The 18938-nt window shown below is 46.4% G+C and overlaps 1 protein-coding gene across 1 annotated transcript in view; it reads right to left on the minus strand.

The window, feature by feature from the left end:
- Window positions 1-1229: 1229 nt before the first annotated feature.
- Window positions 1230-18938, minus strand: part of Lmx1a (LIM homeobox transcription factor 1 alpha) — a 143606-nt gene continuing 125897 nt past the window's right edge. The window contains exons 4-8 of the mRNA XM_059280589.1: window positions 10308-10480; window positions 7572-7649; window positions 5895-5964; window positions 2837-3007; window positions 1230-1442 (exon numbers count right to left, since the gene is read on the minus strand). Coding sequence (XP_059136572.1) covers window positions 1282-1442; window positions 2837-3007; window positions 5895-5964; window positions 7572-7649; window positions 10308-10480 — 653 coding nt within the window. The 3' untranslated portion in view covers window positions 1230-1281. The remainder of the gene's footprint in view (window positions 1443-2836; window positions 3008-5894; window positions 5965-7571; window positions 7650-10307; window positions 10481-18938) is intronic.

An 18938-nucleotide genomic window follows, 5' to 3' on the forward strand; every position in this document is an offset into this window, starting at 1 on the left:
ACAAACAGAGATCACAGGGAATTCAGACTTTCCGGGTGCATACAGTTATTTTTTAAATGATCTTTTAAAAAGTAAGAACAAACAAAACAAAACAAACAAAAAGCAGATGTGCAAGTCAACACTTGCTCTAGAATTCCATCTACCAAACTTCTTCCACCTTTTCCGATGGAGCTCTGTCTCCACCTTTTCGAGCTGTGTCTCTGCCATGTGGGCTATGCAGAGGGTTAGGATTTGGGGTACAAGGACTTCCTGCTCTGTGGTCCCAGGTGTCCTCTATCATCAGGTGCATGATCTGGCTATATTTTAAGCCATATCAGATTTAAGTCTCATGTCCTGGGTGGAACCTCAGTGTCCCCGGGGAGGTAGGTGTGGCAATCAACCTCATCCACACTCATAAAGAGGGAGGTAGGTATGGCAATCAACCTCATCCACACTCATTGAGGATGAGTCTTTAGGGGAAGAAACAACCTCACTGATGCTACCCAACAACCACGTGCTAAGAAGCTTAAAATCACGTTCAGGGATTGCTCTGTTCCACCTAGGCCCAGTGACTCAACACCAGAGTGAGCAAGAGCCCACAACAGAATGCTGCCAGCCATATGGAGTTGTTTCCTAGACCTCAATGATGCTCTGGAAACAGAACAAACTCAAGCACTCAAAGCTATGGGGCCAGATGGAGCAGGCCTCTCTGCCCTGCCGATGAGTCTCTCCAAACTAAAAATAAAGTTTATAAAAGTAAATTATCTCATTTTATAACTTAAGTGCATCAAGTATTTCCTTAAATACAGTTCACACTGAAAATAAAGTTACTTTTTGCTGTACAGTTGGTGTCTGTTATAATTAGGGATAAACTTTGATGATAAAGTATGAAAGGTTACACACTCACACACTCACACATCTATCTGTCTGTCTATTGGTGTATGGATGAATAGACATACGGCACCTCTTGACAAGCACTTCTCCACAATGGTGGGAAGCTGTTAGGAGTCCCTAGGTATCTAGCTTGCTTGAGAATGTCTATATTAAAAGTCCCTGTCCTTAATGATAAACACATCTTCATATCTAACACTAAGATTCTTATTAGAAACATTAAACTATGCAATCCATAATGTATCCAGTCTTTGGAAATGCTGAGCTACACCATATCATTATACAACAGCATCCCCAACAAACCTCCCTCCCTAGCCCACCTCTTCTCTGGCCTCCCCATCCTAAAGTCAGCAACCCCTCACATAGTATGGTTGTTCCATATGGGAGCCCAGCCAAAAAATTTTAGAAGACTCAAGAGGTGAAATAGGAATTCTGCATGGAGTACAGATGGTCAATGGGGTTTCCCACTCTGGACTGCAGAGGTCCTGCTTCTGATGTTGCTAGGAAGCAGTCGCCCAGGTTACTGAGAGAAGTGTCATCACTATCCAGGTCATGGAAAAGAGGTTCAGCACCTGAAATGAAGATGGAACATGGGCATGAGATTCTGGAAGAAGTAACACCATTATGTGTTAGGAAATTCAGCTGAACTCAACAAGTGTTGCCCGAACACGTTCTGGGGATGAGAACCTACTAAGTGTTGAGGTATGGGGTGGGGACAATGACACACAAAAGTATTAGGGGCATAATGATAGGGTCTGGAGACTCATAGAGAGCTCATGTCCAAAGCTGGATAAGTATAAAGCCATATGAGCTAAGCGATGCATATTGAGGGTGTCCACACAGTGAACACGGGATATGCAGGACTCATCAACAGAGGCTGGAGGGACACAGACAGGGATCCTGCATGTTCTCAGCCTCACAAAGGGCTCTTCAAGGATGGATAGTAAGAAACAAACATGGATTCTTCAAGTGAAGCTCTGAACTTTCTGGTAACATTGGTCCTTTCAAGCAGCAGGAGTGTACCAAGGCCCCACTGTCTCCGAAGGTTTGGGCCTCACAGCCAAGGAAGATTAGGCTCCTGGTCTCAACTGATTTGTACCTCTGGGAGAGGGGCCAGGATGTCTCACTGTGTCACAGCAGAGGTAACACTGCAATCTGAAATCCACAACCTGGGAGGCCTGGCAGGGTGCATCTGCACTTCGAGTCAATGGAAGAGGCAGAAACAAGCACCTAAAACTACTACTGAGCTTTGATTATTCATTTTACTAAAAGTTATAAGACATAAGGATTTGCAAAATGAGCAAACAAACAAAAACCTCATCTGCCCTGCTCTCCCATGTGACAGAGCAAAGATGGTTCAGATGCAACGTATGTCTTCTAAAGAGGAAAAAAGATGGACGTCACTGGGACACACACATACAGACCTAGAATGTACATGTTCCTGAGGTTGGTCAGTAAGGGTCTCCAAAGGCCATACCTAAGTAAGTGTTTGCTGAATCTGTGACATAGCAAAGTAAAGGGGATTTTAACAGCAAAATTGTGTTGCGTGTGTATGTATGTGATGTATGTGCTTGTATATGCTAATGTGTGTTGGGCACATGTTTGAGTATGTGCATGTAGAAGCCAGAAGTTAATGTCAGATATCTTGGATCCCTCCACTCATTCACTCCATCCCACTAGAGTCCCCCAGGCCACATCCCTTGAGCACTGGCTTGAGTGGCAAGATGGACAAGGAAAGGTTCAACAAAGAAGCCTCAAAAATGACGACACATGGAAATATAACCAAAGAACATGCGTGGGAATCTTCTATAGCAATCAGAGGGTGCCAGCAATATTTTGTGGGACACTTATTCTTATTTGGTGGTTCAGCAAGTATCTGGGAACTGTGTGGATGTGTTTAAGAAAAATGAGAAGCCCACCCAAGCAAACTGAGAAGGGGGACTCGTGGGGACTGAGTCCCTCTTACCGTAGGGGTGCATGTGATCTCCAGGCATCTGGGGGGGAGTGAGACCCTGTCGGAATGGGTCAGCATTGTAGACGCTCTGTTCGATGGCCAGGAGCTGCTGTGGGGTGGGTATAGCTGTGTAGGGGTTCATGATCCCTTCCATTCCAGCGCTCCCACCACCATTTGTCTGAGCTGTGGAACAAAAAAGAAGACAGATCATGTTCAACTCGCATCCCAGCAACCCACAAAATCCTGCCCTACCAGACGTCGAGTGTGTATGATTCTCATGCCATAGCAGCCTGCTGCCCCCAGAGCAGTGACCCAAGAGAACCCAAGTCAGAAAATAACATGTTGTTCTATTTATTTATTTTATTATTTATTTATTTAACCTGTTGTTTGACAATTTCATTCACATACACAATGTATTCTGAGGGTGGAGGCTAAGAAGAATCTGTCTTATTTTTTATTTATTTACCTATTTATTTATTCTTTGACAATTTCAGTCATTTATATAATATATTCGGAGAGGGTGGGGGTGCATCCTTTATGACACAGTTTTGGAAGTCACACTCTCATTCACTCCTGCTCCATGCTAGAGGTGACTACCCAAGGTCACAGACAGCAGTTTGTAAGAATCATGGAAGACTAGCTTGGAGGCTTGTGACTGAGCGAACTGTGTGATTGTGGCTATACAATTTTACTTTCCTGAATCCTAGTTTCCTTATTTACCAACTAGAAAGGGATGGGATGGCATCAATATTCCTCATCCTGTGCCTAGCAGAGGCCATGACAGTGGAGGACAGAAATGGAGACTGGGAAGCTGAACTTTAGACACTATCTAGGTTTGGCTGCTGCTTGAGGGGACGGATCTAAGCATCTTTCCTGAAATAACCCATTACAATCTCATCAGTCAAGTGGGACTCATGATACTGGACCATTTGACTTCAGAGGGTTGATACACAAATCACATGAAAGTAGGCATGCTCTGCAATTGCAGCCTGACAAGCTTGTGTACAGACATTTATGAAAAGAGGAAATCCTTCCTGCCTCCTTGTCCTCGATATGAGCATGGCTCTATGAACTCCCAGCAATATTTCCCACCAGTTCTGCTTCCCTTAAATCTGCCCTAGCAGCTGCCTTGGGACATTTTTTTAGCAGAATCCTAAGAGCTGTCTGTGTTTCTGTGATGCAGTGGTGCAGTGTTCTCCCAAGTGTGTCGGTCTACATGGAATCAATTGGCTTGCCTCTTGCCAAGCCACCTTCATATCTGTGACCCTCTGCAGGCTTCAGAGACCCTCTGTGACAAAGATAGCAGACACGATTACTCTTCTCTGTGGATGGATAAATCCTATGGTACAGCCCATGGAAAAATGGGGTGGTCCTAGATCCAATAACTTTGTAGTGGGGTAGGGCTGAAAACAGAATTCAAGACTCCTACTCAAGTTGGTGCTCACCCATCCCCAGCAACTGTTGTATCAGCTTTTCTGCGTAGCATATTTATCTTGTACAAATACTGGGGAAAGGAATGATGAAATTTGCAGGCAAATGGATGGAAACAGAAAAGATTACACTGATTGAGGTAACTCAGGCCCAGAAAAACAAATATCAAATGTTTTCTCTCATATGTGATGTAGACTTTGAATATTTAGATCTGTGTGTTTAACTCACAGCACCTGGAGAAGTCAAGAAACTAGACTACTACCAACGGGGGAGGGAAGAATGCTTAAGGGAGGAGGCCAAGTTAGAAGACAGGTGATAGGAAAGTAGACCGAGCGTGTACTGAGACGGAAAAGGTTAAGCTGGATTGGGGGTCAGGGATACGGAGGATGAGAAGGCACAAAGGGTTAATCAAAATGAAGTCTTTGTGATAAAACCATGTGGAAATCTACTGAGATATCCTTCATGGCTAGGATTTGTTGCTCCTAGAAGCCATTGTTCAGCAAACAAGAATCCCACTGGCAGGTGTGGGGAATGCTCTTAGGAGCTGTGGGTCAGGGAGGCCGCAGAGGCTCCCCAAACAGTAGAGGCTCTTGCTATTCCTCTTGGTTGTCCTCAGAAGTAGATGATAGATCCTATTGCAGAAGACATCATATACCCAAGAAATAAAGAAATCAAGCTGGAAATAAGCTGGAAGCTTCCTCTCTGCTGTCTGGCATTCATAGTGCTAGGAGGTGCTATTCAGTCTGCTGGGGAGGAAAATTCGTCACTGGTCTTACCTAGTTGTAAATCCTACAAACTGTGATGCCAACCTGCCAAGCAAGATGTGCCCACTGGTGCAACAATGGCGTGGCTATTATGGGGTAGCCAACTGCTCTCAGACTGGACTTGAGGCATGCCAATGAAGAAAACGCATACCTGATATTGTGAACCTATTAAAACATAAACAATCTGAGGAGGTCATAGGCCCTACTGGGAAACTTACTACTGTTCTTTAGCTAAATTGATATGGCATCAAACTGCATGCTAAGTCTTTGTACTCACGGGCAAATGATACTCTCAGCCATAGTCAGAAAAGCTTGTCTCTGTAGTGAATGGCGGTGAAGGAAAGAGACCCATGGCTGCTCAAGATGTTGAGAACAAGTGACCATTTTAGTGCTGGACCCTTAAAAGAACATCTGTACCACCACCGAGACCCCTGGGAATCATGAGCCCAAATAAACATTCATTCCTTTTAAGTTGATTATCTCAAGAATTTCTCATGGTGGTGGAATGCTACCAGAAGGGCTAAGTCACCAGTATCTTTTAGTAATGGATTTGCTTCGAATGAGGAGGACTGGATGAGAAGAGAAACTGGACATGCCTTTGACTTTGCACCTGGTCCTGATACCTGCAGAGTCCAGACCAGGCAAGGGGCATTGCCACTGTCAATCACCTGCTCTGATGTGCAGCACAGACGTCCTCAACATTCTTACAAGTTACCTACAACCCAGTTTTCACCTAAATCCATCATCTCTCAAACAGGTATGTAGTTACATGTCACTGATTAGGGATATGTCACTCAGAAAGCTTCATTTGAAGGTCCCAGGTAGGAGAGACCTGGACTAGAGTGAGGACAGGCTGAGAAGAGCCACCAGCTTACCAGAACTCAGCCTCTGGGTGTTCTGCTGATCCTGCTGCTGTTGCTGCTGCCGCCGGGCCAGCTTCTTCATCTGATGAAGAGAGGACCACAGGATTAGAAGTCAGAGGCCTGGGGTGGGGGTCCACATGGTAAGGGAGAACAGGAAGGGTGTGACCTTTACCCTTTCGTGAGAGGACTGTTCCTAAAGTAGGAGTGACAGCCCAGCTTTTACTCTGTTCAGGAAGCACACATCAGGCACAGCACCATGACGTGGATGCATAGTGTCAAGGGCTTGCCTACTTAGCAGCAGCAGGAACACAGCTGGCAGAGAAGCAAAGTGCAACTTGTCTTCCCAGAAATAAGGACTTCCTCCCAGGAAGGACCACATGCTGTTTTCTCTGGAACTACTTCATGTGAGGCAGTAAATATGTGGATGTGTGTTTCACAGTCTCAAATAGTTGTGGAGCCTGGGCTGCCCAATGGGTGGGACTTGGGATGAGCCCAGATACTCTTTTGCCTCCTTCCCATCTGCTGGCTCTGTGTTTGAGGCACCATGGGAGATCCGTACTCTAGGGCAGAAGCTTGTCCACCAAAGCGACAGTTTCACCCAATTGTTTTTCATCCAATGTTTCTCAACTTGTGCTCTGGGAAACATTAGCATTCCGTGAGATCTTAATATTTGCAATGTGTGTTGTGGGTGTGTGTATGTCTGTGTGTCTGTGTGTATAATACTAGATTATAAAATGAATTCTATTGCCGTAAAATTCTCCAGAGCTTCCGGTGTATGCCTGCTTTGTGAATCCACAGCCCACCACCCCTCACACAATCACTGCACCATGAAGTCTTCTCTTGGTGGAATTGCAGCACAGCAAAAGCCCTGTTCTGAGGAATACCGTTGCAGAATTGTAACTAAATAAGGCGAGTAAATTCTCACCCTCTAAAGACTAGGAAGAGAGGTCAGTCTGCAAAGTACTGCTGTGTGAGCACAAGGACCTAAGGTCAATTTTCAAGAACTTGAGCAGAAAGTCAGGGGTATTGGTGTGCACTTTGTAACCCCAGTGCTGAGCAATGGAGACAAAGAGTGTCTGCAAGTATCTGGCCCTCAAGACTAGATGAATTGAGGAAGTCCAGGTCCCAGAGAGACTTTGTTCAAAAGCATAAAAAACCAAGGTCCTGAGAACCTCTGGCCTCCATGCATATGTACACACCCACATGAGTGTACATACATGCATATGCATGCCCACACACAAGAAAGGAAGAAAGGAAGGGAAAGAAAGAAAGAAAGAAAGAAAGAAAGAAAGAAAGAAAGAAAGAAAGAAAGAAAGAAAGAAAGAGGCCAAGATTATGAGAAACAGGCCAGGACACGTGTATTTTTAGAGTCAGGAAGAAAATAAGTAACCCAGGACTCGATCATTACCTAGGACAGTAAGGTCGTTTGACTGGAGTTAGCAAGATGGGAATTCATTCCACCTGCTGTGACAAAAGCCATTTCACTAACACAAATGCTTCCTTTCTCCTTTCTGCAAGGCTGCTATGGCTGAAATAATTGCCATAATTGGCAGAAGTTTTTTAGTTAAGAGAGTGACTCTGCCCAGGAAGTTAGCTTAGAGAGGCTGACTGCAGGTCCAGGGCCCACCTGCTGCTGTTGTTAGAAGGAACCAGCAAGACAAGGACAGGTGAAGGTGGGAAGCAGATTACCTTGGCTCTCTGGTTCTGGAACCACACCTGAACCACACGGACGCTCAGCCCTGTCTCCGCAGCCAGAGTCTCCCTCACCTGGAAGAAATTGAACACCTGTATAAAACACACACTGACCTCCCAGAGTAGGAGGCAGAACATTTCCCGGGTAGTACAGGGTGAGGCATATGTCACATTCTCAAGTAGAGACTAGTTCATGATTGATGTTCAAATATACCCAAACACAAGCTTATACTTCCTTTCTGGTAGAGAAGGCATCATTCACAAGGTAAAGAAAGAAAGGAAATGCTCGTGTATTTAGATGCACATTCCCAGGAGGCACTTCAGAATCCTTATACTCTGAAGTTAGGGCTCTATGTGGTCTACTGGAGGAGCTGACTGCTCTTCAGCTGTAGGCTTTCACATGCTTTAAACTGCTTAAGGAGAACTGAAGTGAAAACCTCTTTGCAGAGGCAAACGGTTCTTTCTCATCCTCTTATCATTGACTCAAAATTTTAACTCTGTCTCCTTATTTCCAAGTAACTTTGTGTGCTTTGTGAACATTCATGTTCACTATTTTCCTTAGTGAGCCCCTCCCAGAGGGAATATAAAACATAAGAGGGCCATCAGAAATGTAGCAGGGCCAGGTGGACAGCTCTGATGCTGGTAAATGCACTGGGGTCATGTTGGAGATCAGGACAGTTGGGATCCAGATGACAGAGATGTGTTTGGTTATCTAGGCCATCCAGGCACCACGGTGAGGGGCTGCTGTGACGGTGAGAGGGACTCAGAGACACTGCCCCTTCTTGACACAGTCCAGAGAAGATGGGTTGAAGGGGTGTGAATAGATCCATGAGTAGACAGAATAGAGGCTGGAGGAAACACTTCACCTCGACCGTGCACTTGGGACGAAGCTCGGGAGTGAGATGAGAGTCGGTTGCTGAGGTATGTGCACCTACTGAGTCACTATAAGGAGTGGACACAGAGGTCCTTGCACCTGCTGAAACCCTACCCACACCTCAGGGGTCCCAATAAGAGGCCACTCGACCCATGAAACCCGGCAAGTGCCCAGATGAAATGGCTTTCCCCCTTCCCATAGCTCCTGGCAGCCTCCCTGTTATGATGTCCCAGCTTTCTCCCTGGTGTGACAACTGCGTATGTCATGTCCCCCCTCACTGTAAATGGTCCCTATGTAAGCCTATTTGGGGGGTCTCTTACTTCCCACATGTACCTCCCTCTGAGCATAGGGAGTTGCAAAGATGGAAAGAGTCTATGGGTAAATCTGTTCCAAGTTCCAATTCATGATAGTATATTACTGCTCAACAAATATCTAATTCTCCCACTCTGTAGATAGGCTAGGCATGTTCCCACACTGAGCTAAGCCCTCTGGCTTGCTTGAGTCTATGGACACCAAGTGGATGTAATACAAACGATCTAGAAAGGAGACTTCTGTATCTTCCCATTCCATTATAGCCTCTTGTTCACTCCCATCCTCAGGAGAACAATGGGTACCAAGAACATTTCTCCTTCAGGATGGACCCATAAGTGACGGACAGGCAGAGCAGACCTAAACCCAAGTCCAGCCAGGCCACAGCCAATGCCTGGCTCAGGAGTAGGAAATGAATGTTTGCCACTATGGGATCACTAAGTCTTTGCTTTGTTTCTTCATAGTAAAGTCTCACTAATACAGAGAGTTGTGCCTAAAACAGTAATACTAAATAGTATTTGCCACTTACTTAAAAAATGTTTTCTTTTTATTATGTAAAAATATAGTACCTGTGGTTAATAAGTAGTGAATGCTTGATAAATGGGCACAGATTTTTTTGGCAGAGACACTTAGCTAGCCTCAATATCCACCTTTCGCTCTTTCCCATAAGCAGTTGAGTTAAATGTTAGCAAGGTATGGGTCATTTGGTAGACTCATTCCCCAACTTCCTGTAGAGGAAGTGTGACTGTGACACTATATGTGACCAGCATATATAACTAGAAGTAGTGGGCACAAGCCCGGGTGTGTCTTCAAAATGGCGGGTGCTAGCCCTCTACATCTACTGTCTCCACCACGGTGGCTGGGAAAATGCAGAAAGCTGGAGCAGCTGTTGGGACCCAGTAATGGAAAACAGAACTGCCCTCCCAGGCTTATCTTGCTCTCCTCTCGATATGACATAAAAGGAAGATACGATTTCATTAAGTCAATGAGCAATTTTATGTAAATGTTCACAGGAATCCTATTTGTAATAGCCCCAGAGAAAACACAACCCAGATCCTCATCAATAGGAGAGTAAAAAGCCAGAGCACATTTAGTAAGTTGAAGATATCATCGGAAGGAATGAATTACTATTCAGGGAATCCCCAAGTCATTACACCAAGGAGACTAAGTCAAGACTCACCCATAAAACGAATATCTTGAAAGATACTGTATTTTATATTCTTTGTTAAGGCATCTTGTTGATATCACAGCTAGCACTTGTTATCACAATCATTTAATTACTACTTTATTGTTCCTTGTGGCTCTTCATGAAATAAGAGGTGGTAGGGTCCTTGGGAGTTGGCATGCACACAGGAAGTTGGGGGAAAATCCAGGACTTCCTAGGCCACAGTTTAGCTCTCCTTGGAGCCTCCTGCAAGACTCATGACCACCATTACAGACTGTGAGCCACATTCCCCACTACTCAGAACCCCCCACTACCCTCTAATATCCGAGGGGAGTCCAGCTGCACACAGATGAAGGGGCTTTGCTCCCTTCTCCCCCGCTTATACCTTTCTGCAGGGCTTGGAGGATACTTCAAATGAGGCCTTGAATGCTCTCCTCTGCTGGGTTGTCAAGATGGTTCTGGGACGTTTGGGTCTCTTATGGTCCTTGCCATCCTCTGAAGTGCCTTTTCCTGCCCCATGAGCTGACTTGCAGAGACTCTCTTCATCATCACTTTTGCCTGAAAAGAAGCAGATAACAGTGTTCCCAGTCCCCAGATGTACCTCATGGAGCTGTACGTTGCTCCATAATAAGCGCTGGGATGCCACAATCCCATGATGGCATTAGGTATGAGTGTAATAACCTGTGTGGTGCCGACCTAAGAGCTTCCAGAAAGAGGCTAAGAAAACACTTCTAAGGCTCAGAGGCAAGAGCAGAAAGTCTGCAGTCAAAAATACTCTCAGGGCTTTAGCATAGCCTGATGTCCTGGCTGGACATTTATCAGCTGTGTAGCCTTAAGGAAGCTAATCAACTCTGACTCCATTTTCCATGTGAAGAATCATGACACAGGAAAGTCTGCTTCCAAGGAATTGATGTGGAGATGAAATGGGCCTTTATATTAGTAAGGCATTCAAAATGCTGTTTAGAATATAACCGATACCCAGTAACTGTTGGTTACTACTGTGATTTCCTTGATGTCGTTTTTCAAAACTAGACCTCAAGGACTCAGGCAAAACTTCCCAGAACTATGTCAAAAATTTTAGCTATTGTAAGGAAGTAGAAAATATTACTGTTTAAAGGGTCATCAAAAATCAGCATCATGCTATCTATAGGCACAGATGACTGGAAATGACCAGGTAATACAAACAATTCATCAAAACTTCTGGTCTATAAAACAAGCAGCTCCCTAAGAAAGGTATGTGAATTAATTACTTCAACTCAACCAGCAGAGTGAGAAATATAGGGATATTTTCTCTTTATTTTTATTCTTTGAGAATTTCAAAAAAATGTATACAATGAAATACAGTCATATCCACCTCCATTTCCCCCTCTCCAACTGCCCCCAGATCTTCTCACACAAAGCCTACCTCCCAACTTCATGTTTCCTTATACTTTTAACTCACTAAGTCCGTTTAGTGCTTTCCAGGTGTGCGTGGATGTGGGGTCATCTACTGGAGCATGGCCATACCTCCAAAGAAGGAGGCACCCTTCCCCAGTAGCCACCAGCTACCCATAGGTCCTCATTTAGTGATGGAGCCTTGTAAGCTCCCTCCTCACACATGCTAGAATCTCGGCTGGCTTGAGCTTGGGCCGGTCCTACACAGGTGATATGAACTTATGAGTGCCATAGCCATGTCATGTTCAGAAGACAGCGTTTCGTTGTCCTATCCGCTGGCTCTCACGTTCGTTCTGCCTCCTCTTCCATCTGTCCCCTGCGCCTTGGCTGGTCAGTAGGAGGGTAGTGCGTTAAGATGAGACCTGAGCACTCGCAGAATATACAATTGACAATGACTCATGATGCCCAAAGTAGAAAAAAGTCTTTCATATAGATAGTTCTGTATGTTTCATACAGATAGCTCAGAGGCTCAGAAGGTGTGTCTAGGGTCGAAGAAATGCCAGGGTGAGTCACTTCTTTTTCACTTTGTGCATTAGGAGCCACTGGGAATTGTAGATCCAAACTATCCTAAAGAGACTCTCCATTATCTCTGGGTCTTAGGAAGCTTCCCACCCTCCTTGCAGTGAAACCCTACCTCATGGGCTTGCCCTGCCACAGCCCCTCTAGATACTTTTAAAAAGCCCACCAAACAGCCCCAGTAGTTGCATGCCACACACACTGTTTCTTTATTCCTGCCCCTTCCATAAAGGAGGCACATTTGTACATGATTGCTGAGTTAGGATATGAGCTGAGTTCTAAATTGGGACTCTACCAGAGCCAAAGACTTTTTTTATATGAAAGAGTAATGTTTTTCTCTTTCTATAGACATTCAAAACATGTAACTTGAATGTGAAGGGCCAATTGTGAATCCCCTGAACTGAAAGGAGGCTGAGGTAGGCAGGCACTCCGGCCCCTTATTAGCCCTTTGCTAGTCATATCATGTCCCCGGTTCCCCAGACGGTTTCCTCCACTACATACTGATGACAGTAACATCTACCCTGGGGGTGTCCCAGAAGCACGGATGCTATGTACAAAGAAGCTCACATGACCCCATCACACAGGTAATGCTTAACACATGCTGTAGAAAGGTTATATTCTCTTTATGCCTTGCTCTCCACCAAAAGTACAAATAAAAGACCCTGAGAGATTAAGGAGCATTAGCACCAGAGTCCTCACGAGGAGAATGATGCCCCCGTCTCTCCTTCGGCTGTGAAGCTGCCCTCTCTCAGGAGGTATGCTGCACTTAATATTAGTCATAGCTGTGCAAAGGGTTTTCAAGGCAATCCTAGGAGGTTCGCAGAATAGCAAGAAGAAAATAAACATTGAAAGCAAATGCCCTGGTAAAATAAGATGATCCCCCGAGAGGCTAAAGGTAGAAAAAGAAAGTCATATCCATATATATTCACCCTCACAAGGCCTTAATGCAGGTCGGAGACTCCCTCAACCCCTGATGAGGGTAAAGAGGAATTTCTGGTATGACTAATCCTTCAGAGACACTTTGAAGGAAATAGGAATGACTGGCATCCCAGGCCAAGTGACATGCAGCTCCTCCGGAAGGCAGGCAGCTAGGAAGGAGCGTGTCGACTGGCACCGTAAATGAGAACCAAGGCAGCCTCAGTAGAGAACATGCTTTAAAATGAAGTCAGGAGGTCTTCAGAAGCCCGTCTTCTGCTAGTGTTGTCAATAAAATGGGGTTTGCAATTGCCTTGCAGAAGTAAGTCTGATTCTTTTATAGTCATTTCTTATGGAGTTTAATGCAAATGGATGCTGGAACTTTGGGCCACATAACTAATGAAAATGCGAAATCTAAAATAATAATAATGGCCCATATATGCTTGGCCCTCTCCAGGAAACCAGTGTGTCATGTTTTCTACATGATCCCATTCTCCCTCCACAGGAGTCTCCAAACTTCCTCTGTGAAATTTCTGAGAGGAAATCCTTCAGTCTGCCAGCTCTCTGTTCTCAGTTCACACTCCACTCTCTATCCCCAGGCCCCAGGCCCCAGCACTACACTGTAGCCCAAGGGCAGCCATAGGCCACAAGGATGGGCATAGATGTTTCCAGTAGACCTGCATTTCCACGACAGACACTAGGCCAAATATAGTCTGTGTGGTTCAGTTTAGTGACCTTTCTGCATCTCCATTTAAACATATGCATCCTGCATCCATGCTCCATTCTTCTGGGCCCTGACTCTGAGGCAAGAAGAACTGTTTATCTGGTGCACTGTGAAGTGGATAGGTAGCAGGATCTGATATATTCTCTACTGTGGTCAATAATATGCTACTTTTTAAACTGGGATGTTGCTGCCTGAACAGTCACCAGTGTGGACTTCCAGTTGTCCTGGTGGGTCTAGGTGCATTAGATCCTGAAGAGGGAGGGTGGCAGGGAATTTGGAATCTCAGGAGCTGCCATCCCTGTCCTTCAACCACTTCCTGGTAAAGTATGTGAGTACTAGGAGCCCAGGATGTTCTGTGACTCTCCTGGAGACGCTCTAAGCTACTCTGGAACATTCACTGAGGCTCCTCCCTCCTCTCTTTCTGCAGGGCAGTCTTGCCAGAGCCCACAAACTTCTCCATGAGAATATGTAGTGTGGAATATTCCTCCCAGAAGCACAGCCAGCTGAAGCAGAAGATGGTCGAAAACCTTCCAACAGCGAAGAGAGCAAGCTTCTTCCACTGCCGGAGCCTCCCACACCCAGATGTAGGCTGGAGCTATCCTCATAATTTAAGGTGACACCCCTCAGCAGAGATGAAAGAACACCACTCTCAGCTCTCCAACAACAAATGTCAGCATCCCCGGAGGCCATTTAGACACAAGCACAGGATAAATCTGACTCTTAGTGGGGGAAGCCCGGAGATTAAGTCTCTCTATACAGCCTACCAGAGAAAAATGAATTGGCTTGGCACAAAGTTTGAACATGTTTCTCAGGGCCCTTCCCCCCTCACACCCCTTTTTTTAAAGTTTGGACTGGTTCAGGGGGGCTGTTTCCCCACCGTCTTTCTGCCCACTCATTTATGACATAAGCAAGCGCAGATGAAAGGGTCAGCCATGCTTTATGGCCAGGAGACGAAGCAGCACTACCTGTGGGGCCTTGCAGATTCATTTCGGGTTGTTGGGAAAAATCCCAACAGCCCATAAACAGGGTATAAGATAACTGACCTTGGTCCAGGAGGTGAGAGTGAGGGGGTGCAGAAGATCTTCATGCCAAAGAAGAGGGGGAGACGAGAAAAGGCCCCGGTGCTTCCCCAGTGATGAGCCTCATAAATGTCTCCCAGGCTGGGGGAGTAGAGGTAGGCTCTGGGATTTGTTGTGGGTTGAGGGAGTGGGGGAAGAAGTTGGGGGGGTGGGGAAGAAGTCGGGGAGGGATTTATGATGGCGGGGATATATAGGGAGCTAGTTCAGCCACTGCCTTGCACTGTATGGGATTGGAATTTCATTCTTTCCGAGAACAGCAGTGGTCGTCTCGGGATATAATGAATTCAAATAGCGTTTAAAGGCCAAGAGGTGAGAGTTGCAGGTCTTCAGACCCACAGAGTCCATGCGGTTACGGTTCTCAAATTGCCTGATGCACAGTCCTTCGAGGAGAGCCCAACTCACAGCAGGGAAAAGGTCTAACGAAAGCTCTGACTGGAAACTAGGGTGATGATGGCTTTGTTGGCAAATTGCTTACCTTGTAAGTGTCAGGACCTGAGTTCAAGCCCTCGGAATCCACGTTTAAGGCACCGTGACTCACACTAGTAACCCCAGTGCTGAGGGGGCAGAGATGGGTGAAGCCCTTAGGCCCACTGGCCAGCCAGCCTACCCTGCTTAGCGAACTCAAGGCCAGGGAGAGAGCCTGTCTCGAGGACAATATGGATAGCAGCTGAGAAACATATTCAAGGTTGTTCTCTGTCTTCCACATGTACCAGTGTGTGCAGGCGTGTGCAGGTGTGTACAGGCGCACACACACACACACACACACACACACACACACACACACACACACTGTGAGCAGGGAGGGGACGGAGAGAGAGATACCGACTTAACTGAGAACTCACTCATTAAATGACGTTCTCAAAAGTCAGTCAGTCAGTCAGTCGGCCTTGTGTGTGACACGAGGTCAAACAGAGACACAAAGGCAGGTGAGGAGGATTTGGCTTGTGCTCAGAGGAGAAAAAGGCTGAGCACCCACCCAGGGAGGCTCAGGGGGCAAAGGTTCTCTAGAAGGCTGCATGGGTGCAGAGAATGAATGAGACAAAAGGTCAGAGGAGGTTTCCAGGTGGAAGAGAAGGAAGGAAATCAAGGGAGCAAATGGTTAATAGTAGGGAGGCTAGACTTCCACCGGGAAGAGCAGCTCCTCACCACAAACTCCCTCTGTGCACCTCCGCACCTCCAGCACCATCAAGTGCACCAGGAGGGCAGACGAGAGAGCCAGAATGATCCCTCGATCTTCAGGAATGGGACATTGAGTCATGAAAAATTAACAAACAGGAGGGATAAGAATATAAAAGAGTAAGTGGTTAAGATCCTCATCCACGGCCAAAACTGGAAATAAAAAAAATGCATTTAGGAAAAAGGAGAAGTGAATGGATGAAGAAACTCTGCAGGAAGGAAGGGGGAGGATTTGGAATGCAGAACGAGAGGAAAAGCAGGTGTTCCCGAAGAGTTCAGCGTGCTTGGAACTAGAGGGGAAAATTGGAGAACCAGAGCAGCAGTGTGTAGGAGGCCTGTTAGCCTTAGACAGAGGCTGCATGCACATCTCACCCCAGGCAGGGCGATATAGAGTGGAGAGGTTGTCTGGGGTTTACTAGCAAAGAGATGGTGTGATCAGCACTGATGAGGAATGGGTGTTGCAGGTGGGGGTTCCACGGCCACAGCAATGGGGAAATGTTAGGGTCCAGGGTACTGTGGGCAGGGAAGGCACAGACATTAGCCTCTGAACGGCTGTGCGCATGTGTGGATGGCAGCATCAAGCCACACATCTATTTCGTAATAAGAACATGTCCACTCTTCAAGCACCAGTTCCATGCCCAGCCTCCTGTCCAGAACATATGCTTCCTTGTCACTCAAACAGCATGATACTTTCTCCCCAGCTGCTAAAGAAACAGCCTCAGAGAGGTTCGGGAACCTGCCACCATACACGCAGGGCCTCGGCGGCAGACCCAGCCCAGACACACACGTGGAGAGAGGGAAGAAATGAAGTTTTTAACCTGCAAATCAAGCACAAGAAAGTACAGTCACCGGTGCATGCTCAGGCCCAAGTGCAGCGGAAGTCCTAGTGCTTTGTCTCCACACACCTGCAGCTTGGTGCTTTGGTTCAGAACCCACAAGAAGAGGTGCAAAGTGGCCCAGACCGCAAAGGAGATGGAAGTTTTACTCCTAATTTGCCACTCAGCTGGAAACCCTTGGATAAAAACCCCTCTGATCCCAAGAGTCAATTTCTTCCCTTACAAAGTAGTTTTAAAGTACCTAGTACCTGAGACGCATCCTTTTTCAAGGTAACGGCTTCACTGTTTCTGCTACAGCCCTATGAGGCAGGACGTGTGTCAATGCCCTTTCTCCAGGTTACTAAACTGAAACTCAGGAGGGGTGAGGGGGTGATCTCTTGCTCGAGCACACAGCTGGACTCTCTTCTGTCTACACCCACCCCTGCTCAGCCTTCCTGTCAGGCCTCTCTGGGCTACTGTGAGGACCCAAGGATACCTCCTGCTTGCAAAATGTCAGGTGCTGGAAAACTATGTGTGGCTGTTATTACTGAGTGAGGAAAGAAAGGACCTGAAGGGGAGGCTTCCCCTGGAGAGTGGACGTCTACCCAGGCTCCTCCTAGAAGCCATTCTTTTCAGTCCCAAAGGGACAGAGCTCACTTAAAGCCCCATCACACTCTGCTCCTCATGCAGTCCCACCCTCCCCATTCTCCCCCAAACCACCTTTCAGCCAAGGCCCAAGGAAGTCTTCCAATCAGCTCCAGGAGCCCGCGGAACAGAGCAGACAAAAGCCAAGCTAGGCTCCCGAGTGAGGCTGCAGGTACGGTGTTCCAAGAAAGACACCTTGTTCGGAGATGTCCACCGCAGATGGAGGATCTGTGCCAGGCTAGTGGGAGGGGCCAGGCGGGTCAGAGCCAGGGCATCCTGCTCAGACTTCCAGGCTGGCCCCAAAGGGGAGCTGTGTCTGTGTTTCTAAGTTCTGGCTGCTAGCCGCAGCTGGATGCCTCTCCTGCCTTCCTCAGCAGGCTGGTGCTCATGAAGAGGGACCTTGTGCTTGGGAGGCACGAAGAGGAACAGGATGGTATTGGCCTTGAACGGTGAAATTACTGTTGAATTGCACATTGGAAGAGTTGTTAGGCTAACACTTATCCTGCTTCTTTCCTGCACACACACACACACACACACACTTTTCCCTCTCTAAACTTTTCTCTCTTCCTTCTCATCTATGCCAAAGCACAGCCACATGAATTATGCGCAATCTAAACTGCTGCTGAATGGGAGTATAAATGTTAATTGTGCCAGTGCCTGGGTCACACCCCAGAAACGCAGTGTCCGGAGTTTTCCGAGCTTCAACAGCAAAGCGCTCAGATCAAACACAGATACATGGACTAAACAAAGCCTGTAACTTGTTCTGTCTTCATCTGGCCAGCCTCCAAGGGGGAGGCTGTGAAGCTCATAACAAGTTAATTCAGTTGTTTGAGGCTCACGGCTCAGTCTAGATAAAAGCTCATTAGTCCAGTTGCCCAGTGGTCACCAGGCGCAGGGTGTGATGTGCATGTCATCCTATTAGCTTATATTAATAAGATGAGTGTGCTTGCTCTAATTTAGAAAGTGACTTCAGTGGACTGAATACCATCTCTCTTTGGAGCAGTCCAATTTTAGAGTGCTAATTAGTGGTCTTCAGGAGGATAAGCTGCCTGAGTAAAATTAAATTGTTTGCAGGCAAGGCTAGAAAACAAAGGGTTAATGATCCCGTCAAGTTAATAAAAAAAGAAAGAAAGAAAGAAAAAGAAAAAAGAACTACACTTTTCTAGCTAGTTAGGGAGTTCAGGGGAGTTGGCTAATAAGCTACAATTTAGAGAATTGGGAGTATGGAACCTTTGACATAGTAATACTGCATTGTCATCTATGGAGTTCATTTTCAATAACTCTGCAATAGAAAAATACAAAGAAAATCTCTCTCTCTCTCTCTCTCTCTCTCTCTCTCTCTCTCTCTCTCTCACACACACACACACACACACACACACACACACACACACACACACACACACATCTCATCATGCTCATAATGAAAGTAAGTTTCATATTTTGTGCTGGGCCACATTCATAGTTATCCTGGGGCCAAGAGACCCACTGGGAAGCATGTTAGACATACAGACAGACCTCTTTAGTTAAACGTCCTGTGGACTTTAACACAGAATCTGCTTATGCGATCACAGGTGATCAGACCACTTGAGCCCTTGGTCAATACACCCTGGCTCTGGGCAGACCCTCTCCTGCTTTGGAAAGGTGAGCAGAGGCCCTCAGACTCCAGGTCATTCCATAAACCACTGGTGGGCCATCTTCAAAGAGCAGGGATT

Source organism: Peromyscus eremicus, chromosome 15, assembly GCF_949786415.1.
Source record: "Peromyscus eremicus chromosome 15, PerEre_H2_v1, whole genome shotgun sequence".
NCBI lineage: Eukaryota > Metazoa > Chordata > Mammalia > Rodentia > Cricetidae > Peromyscus > Peromyscus eremicus.